Raw genomic sequence first — 14,311 nt, 5'->3', positions numbered from 1 at the left:
GCAATATTGAACTAACTTGTATGTAAATTAGGGCTGCCAAAATAACTGATTAATTTTGATTAATTAATTTGAGAAAAAATAACTGATTAAAAAAAATAATGCAGATTAATCGATTCCGTATGACCTTTGACCCAGAGCCATTCTAGTCAGTAACCATTAGACTGTAAAATGAAGGAGAGAGAAGAAAATGTGCTGCCTAGATCATTGATTGAAACATTTACTTTTAAAAAACGGCCTGATGTTGATAAAAATAAAGTGTTGGTTAAAATAAAGCGCTCTGCAATGTCACCGGAGTTTGTCAACTCTAAAGTCGCACATCACTGCAAAGAAAGAGTGTTGACATTCAGGGGAGTGTTAATTAATTTTCATTGTGTCCCCCAGGTTATATCTGTGGCCTGAAATGCCTTGTATGTGAAAAAAAACTTCTTCCCGAAGCACTTTTGAATTGATTACCTCAGCATAGTAGGTCATATCATAGATTAGTATGACCATTATTTGAACAGTGAAAATAATAATAGAAGAGTTTTTGAACTTTAATGTCACTAATGCTGATTCATTTGAATTTAAATATTTAAAATACTTTCACAGCAAAAATTATATATGCAATTAATTTTGAGTATGTAATTAATTTGATTAATTTTTTTTGATTAATTTTTTTACTCGATTGACAGCCCTAATGTAAATCCAAACAGTTCTGCAACACTGCCTATGTAAGTTATGCCAGTTAAATCATATGAATCCTCTGACACAATAAGCAAGGTGCAAAGACAGTAAGTAAGGTGGTTCAGTGAGTAGGCCTATTGTGTAATATACTGAAGTAGGTATACTGTTTTTTTTTAGCTAGGTGGTCCGTGATTTTGTTTTTCTGAAAACCAAGAAACACTGCAGTAGGCTATTGAAAGTGTTCTTACAGTACAGGCATAGCCTAGAAATAACACACAACAATTAAGAAAAAGCCCTGCAGAGGGTGGTGAGGTCAGCAAAACGTACCACCAGGATTACACTATCCAACCATCATGAAATGTAGGCCTAAATCAGATGTCAATTCAGAACCAAGAAACCATCCCAAATAATCCCAAACCACTGTGAAACCACTACTGAGAGACAGGGGAAAAGCTTCCATGGCAATCTATACAGCCTATCGGCATCCTGAACCTGGAGCAATACTTCAATTCACTTTAAACATGCACATCAGTTTAAATCACATGAGCATATTTATTTGACATTTGTGCATACTTGTATCACAGTAACATAGTGTAACACACATATGTCTATTTTGTATAATATAAAAATAATGCACACTGCACTGTAGGCTAATTGAAGTCAGTAGACTAAACATTTCACTTGGGGCAGCCGTGTAGCCTAGAAATCTAGACGCACCCTAGATGGGTGCATGTATCCCAATCCTAATTCACGGATTGGGATACATGCACACACCAAATATCCCTCAGGATCAAAACAGTATATATACTTATACTTAAATTTGTACCTTGCATAATTGTGCATTATAAATAATTTTTGATTTGATTTGAAAATCACTGAAATGGTTTAAAACAAGGCTGATAATGTGCTGGAGCAGTCAGTCAGAGTTTGGGAATGGGGGAAGTTGCATTATCCAGAAGTGCAAACCTAATACAGACCTACCGGTATTCACACATGCTCATTGATACATGCAAATTGCAGGCCTTGAATGGGATGAATAAATGCAATCAACGTTATTTTTTATGGTGATCAGTATGAAACAGATTAATTAAATCAACTATAATTCAATGTAAAACAATACAAGCTGAACACTTTAAAGGACGGTGAATAACTTCTAGTTTTTAGGTACTGTATATTTCGATCAATGGCTAAATCTGTCTGCACAATATTTCTGTATTTATATTTCAATATTTCTGAAACTAGCCTAGCCTAGCATATATATTATATTCCCGACAAATTTGACGCCAGCCGATGGCAGTAGTGGTTCCATAAACGGGGTGCTGCCGCCTTACAGTAACAGCGAAGAAGATTGGATCTACTGCGCACGTATGTTCGCGCAGACGTAATATTATTCATCCGATCAGCTGACTTTGAATGTGATGCTACTGAAGGTCCTCTGAAACAACAACCTGATCATTTTGATCTTATGCGTTGATAATTAAAATAAGTGCGACATTTTATCATACGGTGTACGATTGTAACAAATCCACCCCCTGTATAGGTAAGATCTCTGTCTTATCGGCTCAGTATTTTATTGTCGTGACTGTGACTGACTGACTGCAGCAGCAGCAGCAGCAGCCACGGAAGCGTTACGCTTAGGAACCAACCTACTGTCAAGAAGACTTGTAGTAGTTATGTTAGTAGTAGTCTGTTATGTTTCATGACTTAAACAGACATAATACCCTCTCTACTGTTACATTGTATTGTCTGATGGTTTTGGAGTTGTTAGCATGTCTCACTTGGTGAAGCAAATGACAATGAGCAATGAGCGTCAGTTTTTGTCATGAGACTCTCGTGACCCAAATCATGTGAAATGAGGAAATGGAACACAAGTGATTAACAGGCCATCGTTGAGAGATAGATTGTAGCATTAATTATTAATAATTTATAGACAGTTAAAATTCGGATGTCAAGTGTACAAAACAGTGATTCTATGAATATTTTATGTGAATAATTTATGTGGATAAATACCCCCCCCCCCCAATTTCATCTTGTGGTAGGGCAGGAGAACAGAGGACGCATACAGCCATGACTGAGTTCTGGTTGATTTCGGCCCCTGGCGATAAGACGTGCCAGCAAACATGGGACAAGATGAACATGGCCACTTCACGTCCCAACATCCTCTCCACCAACAACAAGTTCAACATCCCTGATCTTAAGGTGTGTGGGTTTGTGAGGGGTGTTATAGGGGTCTAATCATGGACACACTTCAATTCATCGTCATCATATCAATATCCTAAGAATAGAACAATAACTGGAAAGCATTTGTCAGCTGTGAAAAACATTGTTGCAATGCACAGGGATGGTGGTAGTTAAAAAGTTGGGGGTCTTGGCTTCCAAATGGATCCCTGGAAGGTTGTGAACTCAATCCCAGGAGCTTTCTGCCCCTGAGCAAGGAAGGCACTTAACAGCTTGCAGTTGCTTCAGGTGGCAGTTGAAATTGGTTCACTGAAAGTTGCGAGCTCTGAATAAGGGTGTCTTCTAAATGACAAATAATGTAGCCTAACATAAATACAGGGTTTTTTTTAGGGGCGAAACTTTGTTTGACGTTCAATAGGGCAGTGTTGGGAAGCCTTGCTACATCTTCCCTGTCTTGAACAAAGCACTTATTACAGTGTGCAGGTGTAGTAATTTGCTGTTTTGTCTTATGATGCGTGCAAAAGGTTGGAACCTTGGACGTTCTCGTGGGTTTGTCTGATGATCTGGCCAAACTGGACTCTTTTGTGGAAGGGTATGTTATTTGGGACTTGACCTTGTTCTTGTGATTTTATTCCAAAGTCTAAACTGCCATGTTTTGTCTCAGTGTTGCATAAACATGAGGAATTGTGAATTGTAAGTAGTCTTGGAGGCTAGCAGGAACAACAAGAGTTTACATACCCTTTACATGACCATGTACCTTCAAAATGAATTCGTACAAATGAGCTGCATGGTATAAATGACATAATATTGCCTCATTAAATATTTAAATTCATACTTAGACTACAACTACCACAGTATCCATTACTGTGTCTCTGGCTCTTTTATTTTTTCACCACTTGAATTGCAATTCTTTGCGCCTGTGAATGTCCTCTCTGCAGTGTTGTGAAGAAGGTGGCACAGTACATGGCAGATGTGCTGGAGGATAGTCGAGACAAAGTCCAAGAGAACTTGCTGGCCAATGGAGGTAAACATGTTACTTAATCAAAACATTTGCCATTTCTTGGTATTAGCATTTTCTACTTGCATGTATTTACAACACATGTGAATTCAAAACATTTAATTCAATTACTGTACAGTTACTGCCACATGAATATAATTGAAAAATGGCCCCACACAGAATGTATGATTTGTTGTGATTTCCCCTCTGCACAGTTGATTTGATTACCTACATAACAAGGTTCCAGTGGGACATGGCCAAGTACCCAATTAAACAGTCTTTAAAAAATATCTCCGATATCGTCTCCAAGGTGAGAACAAAAACTAGATTAAAGAAATATCTATGCCCATGTCAAAGATATTCAACTTTGACCCTGTCTGCATTTTTGGTTTATTTCTCCCTGTCTCTCTTATCCACTCTTGTGTCTCGCTTCCCCTTCAATCCTGCGTCCATCTGCACAGCAAGTGACTCAGATTGATAATGACCTGAAGGCCAGAGCATCTGCCTACAACAACCTGAAAGGCAACCTTCAGAACCTGGAGCGGAAAAACGCGTGAGTGACATATAGTCATATGCCATAACGACATAAACAAACCCAGCCCACAGCTCCAGTGACTGTGACAGGCCAGTGTGGAGAGAATCAGAGAGGCATCAGAACTTGGACAAACTGTGTGACAGTTGGGTGGGGGCAGCCGTGACCTACTTAGGGCTTCGGACTTGTAACTGGAGGGTTGTTGGTTCTAACCCCGACCAGTAGGAATGGCTGAAGTGCCCTTGAGCAAGGCACCTAACCCCTCACTGCTCCCCGAGCGCCGCTGTGTCAGGATTAGTGTGTGCTTCACCTCACTGTGTGTTCACTGTGTGCTGAGTGTGTTTCACTAATTCACAGATTGGGATAAATGCAGAGACCAAATTTCCTTCATGGGATCAAAAGAGTATACAGTATATACTTATACTTATACTTATACATGGTGCTGATTGATTACAGTATTTCAAAAGCCTTTTCTGGCCACACACATGATGTGGGCCATTGTGATGACCAGAAAACCTGAGCACCATGTTCAGTAATGTGATAAAGGCTAAGACAATAACACCAGATACCAGTGATGTGCCTATGCAGGTAGCAACAGACTTTTTTCAATCAGAAATTCTAATTTAAATGTAAAACACTTCAAGTATGCTGAAAATTTGAAATAAGTGTTGTTATAGACGTCACAGACAACTTTACCTGCTGTTAAAGTTAACTGGCATTTAGCAGACGCAGAATCACAATGGCGGGTTTGGGAATGGGACCCTGGCCGATGGATTGTCAGGTGGTGACCTTACTGCTGCTCCACCACACATGCACCACTTGTCTGTGTTCGGATGTGATGAAGTGAATTCTTTGTTAGCATTTTTGTCTGTAACAGACTTGATCATGGTATTGCCTATTGATGACGCATATTGCACTATTAAAGGCAAATTTGTGTTTTTTTTTCCACCAGGGGAAGCTTGCTGACCAGGAGTTTGGCTGACATTGTGAAAAAAGAAGACTTTGTGCTTGACTCAGAATATCTTATTACCCTTTTGGTTGTTGTTCCAAAGTAAGAGCTACTGTACATTTTAATTGCTTTTGGTAACTGTATTTTTGAAGACTTTTGGGTGTCTGAATGCATTTCTGTGAGATGTTTAGTGTATTCATTATGTATTCTGTTTTTGTTTGATACCATAGGACAAGCTATGCTGACTGGCAGAAAACGTATGAATCCCTGGCTGAAATGGTGGTTCCTCGATCAACAAAGTCAGTATCCACAAAGTGAACTCTGAAGTTAAATAAAAACATATCCAACTCCGCAGATAATTCTGTAAGATTACATAAGTATATACAGTAATTGGATAGATGCACTCCCTCTTATATAAATGCCCTTTTTAAGTGTGGTCTTGGTGAGCTATTATGTTGAGTTTCTGGAACATGTTGTAGCTGAAGAGTCACTGAGTCTTTGCTGGGAACAGTTGCCTAAGAATTCTGTTTCTGTCATGCAGAGACATGCGTGCCTTTTAGGCAATAACATAAACGGTTGCCTGGTCAGATGAACGAGCCTAGTTTCTATGGAAACGAGCCCAACCCTTGCTTCTGTCACAGATAGAAGAATAAAATGCCAGCCATATTCAGACATTTTAGATAGATAGATAGATAGATAGATAGATAGATAGATTTTGCACTTAGAAATAGAGTTGCTTTGTTCTTTGAGTTCAAAATGTACAAAAGCATTTGCATGTGTTGCCTGGAGTCAAAGTGACTCATATCTGAGGTGTAATCAGATCAGCATAAAAAGGTAACATTTAATGTTATGTTTTTAAAGTGTTTATACTTTGTCCTGTCCTTTTTCCAGTCTGTTGTTTGAAGATGGAGAAAGTGGCCTGTTCAGTGTCACCCTCTTCAGAAAGGCGGTAGATGACTTCAGACACAAGGCCCGGGAAAATAAGTAAATTTGTCCTTTTCTATTTGCTGCTTTAATGTTTGCTTTGTGGTGGTATGTGTGAAGTAGAGGAGCTAATGTGATTTATAAAAAACACTCTAAACGCTCTTAAAGACTGCTATATTGTTGTGCATAAGAAATCAAACCAAAGAGAAGATACTCTATGGCTCAATTCCTTGAAATGTGTCCAACTGGAAATAATTCTCTGGTAAATCCTTGGTCTGCCAAACTTTCAAAACCTTTATATGATTGCCACATCTAAAAGGTATTTAAATGGAAAGGAAAAACTGTGTGCTGACACACAAATGCATTTGGACCTTCTCGTCCATGTTCGGAGGTGTCATGTAAACATTGGGAGGTGTCATTTGTTGTACAAAAGAAGTGGTATGGGGTCATATACATGTACTATGTCAACTGTCGGAGGCGAACTGAGCTAGCATGCTAGTTGCCCGCGTAAATCCTCACACGCCTAACCTTAGGAACGCTTCTAACCGCTGAGTTGGAAGCCTGGGCTTTTAGCTCAGTGGTTAGAGCATCCGACTCCGGTGTGTGTTGAGGTGGCAGATTTGAGGGCTGTGAGCGGCGGACGAATTACGACCTCTGTTACACTATCTGTGGTGATTTGTGAATTGTCTGTAATTTAGGATGAACTGAGACGAGATGAACTGTGTCCTCTTGGTCTTTTTAAGGTTTTCTGTGCGTGACTTCCAGTACAATGAGGAGGAGATGAAAGCAGACAAAGAGGAGATGACGCGCCTCTCCACTGACAAGAAGAAGCAGTTTGTACGTGTTCCTATTTTCTCATTTTGTCGAATTTCTCACCTCTGCAACGTAATCTCTCAGACTGTAATAAATGGCAAAGTGTGCTAGGACACAGAAATGAAATGTGTGGTCGAAAATGGGTAGCGCTCAGTCTGAAGTATGACCATTACAATAGAATGTGCTTCAGGATATCACTGAACAACCTTGATATTTTAATGTATCACATATTTGCCTCCCAATATCCTGCTTGGTCCAATTGTAGTTGCTAGGAAGGTTACATATCTGATTTACCAAGGCTGCAAAACTGGCCTGATCAAAACATTTTATTATGTAAAAATCATTGATTTGCTTGTGTATTTTGTTCTTACCCTTTTGGCTTTAATGGTTTTGCCTTTCTGTTGTTGTTTATGAAGTGAACCAGTCACTGATTGATTCTTTCATTGATCAAACCACTTCAACAGGGCCCGCTGGTTCGGTGGCTCAAAGTGAACTTCAGTGAGGCATTCATAGCTTGGACCCACATTAAGGCTCTGCGTGTGTTTGTGGAGTCTGTCTTGAGGTAACAAAAAATAATCTAATATCTATCACATTGTTTCTGATGTGTTTCTGTTTCTTTGTGAGAAGATTTCTCTGTGCCTGTTGTCAGTCTTTGTAAAGATTTGTAAATGTTTATCACCTATTAATGATGGAAATGTGTTTGATCTTCAGGTATGGGCTGCCTGTCAACTTCCAGGCCATGCTTCTTCAGCCCAATAAGAAGAACATGAAGAAACTGAGGGAGGTCCTCTATGACCTTTACAAACACCTTGACAGCAGTGCGGCCGTTATAGATGTGAGTGAAGACACTCAGTTGTGTCTGGGCTCCTCTTCAGACTGGTCTAACAGCTGTGTTTTAAAGCAACACCAAAGAACTTTTCCTCTGACGCACGCACGCTATTTGTTTATCCAGCAACGGCTTTGCAAATAACTATGTCCATAGACAAGGTAGAATATGTTGCATGATTTTATGAAAGTACGATGTATTGCGACATCATGCAAGTCAAATTTGTAGTTTCTTATGTCTTCATTCATCTGGCAAACTTACATAGTGCGGTTATAGCCGATAGAGGGCCGTGAAGCGAATGCAGAAGTGCCGTTAACCCTGTTACAAGTTGATGAACCACTGAAACAATTTTGGAAACATTATTTTAAGGTACAAAAAACTCTTTGGTGTTGCTTTAACTGAAAGTGCTTGGAAAATAAGAACTTAAACTGGAATTCTACATAAAGTACAGTGTTAGGCTACAGTACATATTGCAGTTCGTTCACTGCATGCTTTGTAGTTGCATTGGATGAAATTTGCAGATTTGGGAGGAAGAAATAGAATTAATTATGTATTTCAAGATAGGATTTTGCAATGATAAAGATGTAGAATAATAGATGACAGTTTTTGGGATAGCCCCCCCCCATCTGTACTACAGTAGGTTTTACTGTGCTGTACATGACATTTTTAAATAGTTATAGTTTGATTGGTATGTTTTAGGACGGTGTTTCTCAAAGTGTGGTCCAGGGACCACTGGTGGTCTGCAAGATATTCTAAGTGGTCCGCGAGCAGATGTGGTAAAATATAATATAGATTAGTTGTTTGCAATATTGAACCAACTTGTATGTAAATCCAAACAACACTGCCTATGTAAGCTATGCCAGTTTAAATCATATGAATTCTCTGACACAATAAGCAAGGTGGTTCAGTGAGTAGGCCTATTGTGTAATATACTGTTGAAGTAGGTCTACTTTTTTTTTTTTTTTAGCTAGGTGGTCCGTGAGGCTTTTTTTTTATTGGTTAAGTGTTCCTTTGTCTGAAAAAAATTGAGAAACATTGTTTTAGGAGAATGTTGATGAGTACATGGGTCCACTGTGTTACTGATATCTTCTATTCTGTTTCTGATCTGATTTGTTCTGCTGTCTTCTAGGCATCCATGGATATTCCTGGTCTGAACCTAAGCCAGCAAGAGTACTACCCTTATGTTTACTACAAGATCGACTGTAACCTGCTGGATTTTAAATAAGATGGCACCAATCGTCTTTATGTCAGTGTGAAGCCTCATGTCAGATTCCTAAAGCTTTAATTTATTTCCTTATGTGGCTTTCAAAAGTTTTCTTTCAGTTCCAATGAGGCTGTTTTTTTCCGTACCCTGTCTGTTTGACTTTATCAGCTGTGTCCCTGCTTTTGTGTAAATTGAAGCTGCCTGTGCTCAAAAGGCCATACTGCATTATCACCAAAGCTGCAAAGCTGTGTTTATATTTTATTATTTTATGTTGTTATTCCTGTGAAAACTGTCGGTGTTACAGTGATTATTAATCACCGTACAGAATACATGAACACTCTGTGAAAACAATGATATATTTGGGGTCCAGTATGTATCCTGAATTTGAAACCATTCCTTTATTTGTGTTGATAATGATGTGTTAAAGTGAAGATGTGAATGGATGGACCTTATAAAGATGGTGTGGTAGTTCTTAACCCCCCCACTGCAGTCTAACATCATGTGGTAGATGTAGTGATCATCTCTGATTGTGGTATCAAAGCAATATGTATATTCACATGTGTTTATGAAACAATTTATTGAAAAACAAAACAGTCCCAACACTTAATATACAAAACAAATAAATGTATATTTAAAAGGACAACAAAACTTTATTTTCTCTTGATAATATATCCTCAAACCAAAGATGATTTTGACCAAAGAGACAATAACATGAACAGTGTGTAGGCTATGAGAGAGAAAGGTCATTAGGCCTACATTTACAGTGCAACAGCAACTTGGTGTGACTCGCTGAAGTGTGCCATAACAACCACTGGATGGCGCACATGTGCTTGGTAGTAGCTTTCATGAGGGGAGAACCGATTCATTTTTCCAAGTGGGTGACAATAGGCTGAGCGGTCATTAGATTAATTGAAATTGTGTGGTAAAGGAAAAGTGATTTTAAGCGTAGGCCTACACAAATGCCGCACTACATTTTGAGTAGAAGCGAATCAAGCACGTTCGCAAATGGGTAGCGTTTAATATAACGAATGCGCCTGTGAAGGGAAAAATACACAAACTGACTCTTGTGAACAACATTTTAATGTTAAATGTTTTGTTGGACATGTTATGTTCTGTTATGCCACTCTTACCATTTTAATTACATACAAACCAATTAGCAACAAAACAACACCGGTTATTCAAGTTCAAGTAGGCCTAGTTTATTGTACTCAAAAGGAATTATAAGAAGCCTAATGAAGTTCCTTGTGCTCAAGAGCCAGTTCAACTCTAAAGAATACATTAAAAACAGTTATTAAAAAGGTATCTTGTATGTGTGTATATTGGGGTGGATTCCAACTGGAATACTAGGCCTACTACTTCAGATTATTTGTGGGTATAGGTTTACCTGCTCAGTGCATATTTACTATTTACCCATGTAAACACGACTGTCTTTGAGACCATGCGGAAAACGTCGTCATATGACCGCCTCTATAAGAAACGATGCGTATACTCGCACCGCTTGGAACACCGATTTAACATCAGGCAATAGTGGAGGCAGCGCAGGCCACATCAATGATTGACCTAACGTAAATTAGTTTCTTCGGCCGTTTCTTTGCGCGTTTTATTGCCAACTGGCCACTCTGCTTGTGGGTAAGACAACAGGATGGCCAAACGGCCAGGAGCCGACGAGGCTATGTTAATTTCACCAACGCTTCTTCAAGACTTCACCAATGAAGCAAACGCCGGAGACGTTCATATGGATTGCATGGACGGAGGGGGAGACGAATTGTCTCTGGACGAGATTTTAATACTTTATAGCCAACCTATAAATGAAGAACAAGCATGGGCAGTGTGTTATCAGTGCTGTAGGTGTCTGGCGCAAAAACACCGGCGAAGAAATTCAAAATCAGCTGAAGCGCCCAGTGGAGACTATGGTAGAAGGCTTGACGGCCCCGGGGATGTTAGGATTCTAAAAGATGGGACCATAAAATTACAACATCAAAACAATCAAGGTAAGAAAGCCAAAGAATACGTTTGGCATATAATTGGGTGTGAGATATTACGATTGGTCATAGCCTACTACAGCCGACATGCTTGATTTGAATGTGTTTATTACGCATACGCTTTTGAAATGATTGCATTCAATTTCAACTATACTATTTTGAATTTATCATTCAATAAATGTATATTTGAGCTTGATGGTCTACATAAGCGAAACATTCTTCCCGTCATTCACTCATCACCTAGTCCTGATCCATGCTGGCACATTCTGCGTCTTTTCAGATGCCATCGTTACTGTCTGCGCCATGTGGCAAATTTGTTTACTGGTGTATCAACTCCTCCAATCCCATGTAGGATACTTTAATATCAATTAAAGATTAAGCTTAACCAAAATAGAAATGCTGGGATTTTTCCCCCTCACTAATCCACTAACTGACGTGGCGTTGTTGTCAATTTGTAGGCTAACGTTACATATGAGTTGTAGGTTATTAGTGTATTTGTGTTGTTGGCCTACCCACAAATAGGCTTGTGTTTCTGAGCGAACTGCGGCGGCATATTGGATGCTGTTTTATGGTATAAAGAGAATTTCAACAGTAAACAGTCGAGATGGTGAAATGAAAGGTGACGCTTTGGCCGTTGCTAAATGTAAACAATAGTGCCATGTGATCAATGCCATGGCTGACACCTTGAGGGGACGAACAAAAGGAACGGGTCCCTATATGTGTCGGCATGCTCTCATCTCGTCAATCTCCGTAACATAGGTTAAAGGCTATGGCATTTCTAAGCATCTGAAAGGCACACTCTTTGTTAACATGTGAAAATGTAAGATTTAGTGCAGGGGTTGTTGTGTTGATGCTATTTATAACCATTTATTGTATTATTGTGTCTGTATTTTGAAGTAGTGCACCTTTCTCCATGCTGACATGCATACGTATTTTGGAGATGTTTTTTTTTTGACATTATGTGATCTCTGTCTCTCCTGATTCCTTGTACAGACAACCAGGCAGAGTGTGATTTAATATCTGTGCAGATTTAATCATATGTGCTGGTAGCTCCATATCGCCCCAGGACCCTTGGATCAATTTATTTCCCCTCCCTTCCTCTCCCAGAAGAGTTCATTAATCTCACCCCCCTTTATCACTGTTGGCAGTGTGCAGCCCAGGTTTATAGATGCAGAATCCAAGGCCATTATCGACTGTTGATCTATTCTTGTTTTTTGCTCTCCATTAATTCTGTGTTCTTCACACTTTTTGCTCTTGTCTTGCCTTGCCTTGCCTCATGAAAGCCTGTGCACTGAAGTGAGAAATAGGACTACATGACTTGGTTAGGTGTTAGTAGGCTGGTGTTGGGATGTTCATCCATGGGTGTTTCTGTAGACTTAAGAGGTCTGCCAATCTCATAACTTTTGTATTTTGAGTTGGATGGTGCCCAGTGCACATGGGTGTGAGTGTATGTGGTGTTGTGTGTTTGAAAATCCTCTATTTCTGGAGTGATGGGTTACCCAGGGAAAAGACTGATAGTAGGAGCTTGTAAATGGCATTTGATATCTTCAGCCTTCGAGAATTACACTCCTGTATCCCCAAAAGACTGGCTATGTTCCACACATAGGTCCCACACAGCTGTGGACGTCCACTTGTCAGACCGGAATGACCAATCACAGCTGGGCATGGCTCTTGGCTGGGCCCACACAAGCTGTGAATCAGCCCCAGAGGGAGTGATCTATTTCTCAAAGAGAATAATGTACTACATTCATCTTTTATTCAGCCCAGGAGGAGGTGTCTGAGGCAGATTTGCAGTGTACTGGTTGTTTGTTTAATTGTACATGTGTGGTACTGTTCCTGGTTGATGTTTTTATTTGTTGTTCGAAGAACAGTTTTGCACTTTGTAGCCATAATGTTGTGTGGGAGTGCATCCAGCTTTGAGGACCCAGACCACAGCATTCTGAGACCAAGCATTGCCTTGGTGATGCATCATGCTTTGTCCAAATAAAAGAGCCACATTCACTTTAATGAGATTAGATTGTTGGATTGCTGTTATGCATCTATTTACTTGACTAAATAGAGGGTGCTTGTGTTCATCTGGTTAGGAGTTTTATGGATCATATGGTCACCCAGACATCCATAAAACTCTTGATGACCCAATAGTGGTAAATTCTCATGATCATATCAGAAAGTATTTCATAAAGGAAATAATTCACAAAGCCAAATACACTCATACTCTTAAACCTGGCCTCCAACCAGAGATAATTGCCTGGGAGTTTCCATTAGAACTACAGTATAATTGTTTTTCGAGAGAATCATGAGTATCATGTTAGGTGTGTTCCATCATGTTTTGACTGTTTTATGTTGAAATAATCCTGTCATTGTGTTAGGGTGTTACCTAGAGGGTTTGTTCTACCTGGTTAATTAAGTACTGAAATGCTTTGAGGTCTGTTATGCAACTTTCACCTCTCCACCCACCTTTCACACAAGCCTGTAGACGTCCAGACGGCATGCAAGGCTCTCCAAGGAAGAGTCAGCCAGCATGGTTGCCAAAACCAAGGCAGGGGGAGACTGGGACACTTGCCGCTGAGAGGCGGTGTGTGTGTGTGTCACAAGTGGGAGAAGTGCAGCAGGGCACACCCTGTCCTAGCAGCCCGTAAATCAAATGTTCCTGTCTGTTGGTGTGGCTGCCTCCCGCTCCCGCTCCTGCTCCCGCTCCTGCCTGTGCCACAGGCTCTGGGCTTCTGCAGCTGTGAAAGGCTGACTTGTGAGATGTAGGTTAATCTGGCCTGGATGGCCCTGCGCGTACCTTTTCCCTGCTCAAGTGCCTCACTGTGTCTCTGGGCTCTGAGGAATTAGGCCGGTCATGAGAGTGTGATCTGTCTCAGTGTCTTTCTAAAACGGCAGCGTTTATCTGCCTGAATACCTCGCTGTGTGAGCAGGAATGTAGTACAGGCTGTTGAGAACCAGTGAAACCTTTTTTTAAAAATAACTTTACAACTTTGTGCATTTCTCATAAAATCTCTTCAAACAAAATATCAGGCGTAGTGTTTTTATAGTGGGTTAAAAGTTTAAGTCTTTTGGAGGTGGGAGCAGAGCCATCTATAACTCCAGAATATCACTACATGTATTTTGTATTCTGAAACTCTTTTCCTGTGTATTCTTGGAGAGAATGCATTGTTTTTTTTTTGGTCATTCGCCATGGGCATCTCTCTGAACATTAGGAAATGTTGAGTTTTATACAGTAAGGGTCCGAAGATGTCT

At 40.0% G+C, this 14,311-nt stretch overlaps 2 protein-coding genes across 8 annotated transcripts in view; both read left to right on the top strand.

Annotated features, from left to right (window-relative positions):
* The first annotated feature begins 2,033 nt into the window (after window positions 1–2,033).
* On the top strand, window positions 2,034–9,734 carry atp6v1c1b (ATPase H+ transporting V1 subunit C1b). Of its 2 annotated transcripts, none has more exons than XM_042077195.1 (13): window positions 2,034–2,203; window positions 2,708–2,862; window positions 3,366–3,433; window positions 3,780–3,865; window positions 4,054–4,148; window positions 4,300–4,391; window positions 5,323–5,421; window positions 5,550–5,618; window positions 6,211–6,303; window positions 6,987–7,080; window positions 7,521–7,618; window positions 7,768–7,891; window positions 9,012–9,734. In XM_042077195.1, exons 2-13 carry the CDS (start codon window positions 2,731–2,733, stop codon window positions 9,105–9,107), a joined length of 1,146 nt encoding a protein of 381 aa, XP_041933129.1. In that variant the 5' UTR covers window positions 2,034–2,203; window positions 2,708–2,730; the 3' UTR covers window positions 9,108–9,734. The 2 variants fall into 2 exon arrangements, with proteins under 2 accessions (XP_041933129.1, XP_041933128.1); XM_042077194.1 differs by having other exon boundaries at window positions 2,703–2,862.
* An 861-nt stretch (window positions 9,735–10,595) lies between these two features.
* Window positions 10,596–14,311, top strand: part of spire1a (spire-type actin nucleation factor 1a) — a 39,811-nt gene continuing 36,095 nt past the window's right edge. For all 6 annotated transcript variants that reach the window (XM_042077147.1, XM_042077148.1, XM_042077145.1 and 3 more), the window contains exon 1: window positions 10,596–11,077. In XM_042077147.1, the coding sequence (XP_041933081.1) occupies window positions 10,729–11,077 (349 nt within the window). In that variant the 5' untranslated portion in view covers window positions 10,596–10,728. The remainder of the gene's footprint in view (window positions 11,078–14,311) is intronic.

This window comes from Alosa sapidissima, chromosome 21 (assembly GCF_018492685.1).
Source record: "Alosa sapidissima isolate fAloSap1 chromosome 21, fAloSap1.pri, whole genome shotgun sequence".
Lineage (NCBI taxonomy): Eukaryota > Metazoa > Chordata > Actinopteri > Clupeiformes > Clupeidae > Alosa > Alosa sapidissima.
The sequence above is the reverse complement of the archived record's forward strand: the minus strand, read 5'-3'. Positions and strand labels throughout refer to the sequence as shown.

Bases quoted from the DNA above. Each gene is read 5' to 3' on its own strand.
- atp6v1c1b (XM_042077195.1), top strand. From the start codon at position 2,731: ATGACTGAGTTCTGGTTGATTTCGGCCCCTGGCGATAAGACGTGCCAG. The intron at 2,863-3,365 runs GTGTGTGGGTTT...TGCGTGCAAAAG, and splicing joins TCAACATCCCTGATCTTAAG to GTTGGAACCTTGGACGTTCT. The intron at 7,892-9,011 runs GTGAGTGAAGAC...GCTGTCTTCTAG, and splicing joins GCAGTGCGGCCGTTATAGAT to GCATCCATGGATATTCCTGG.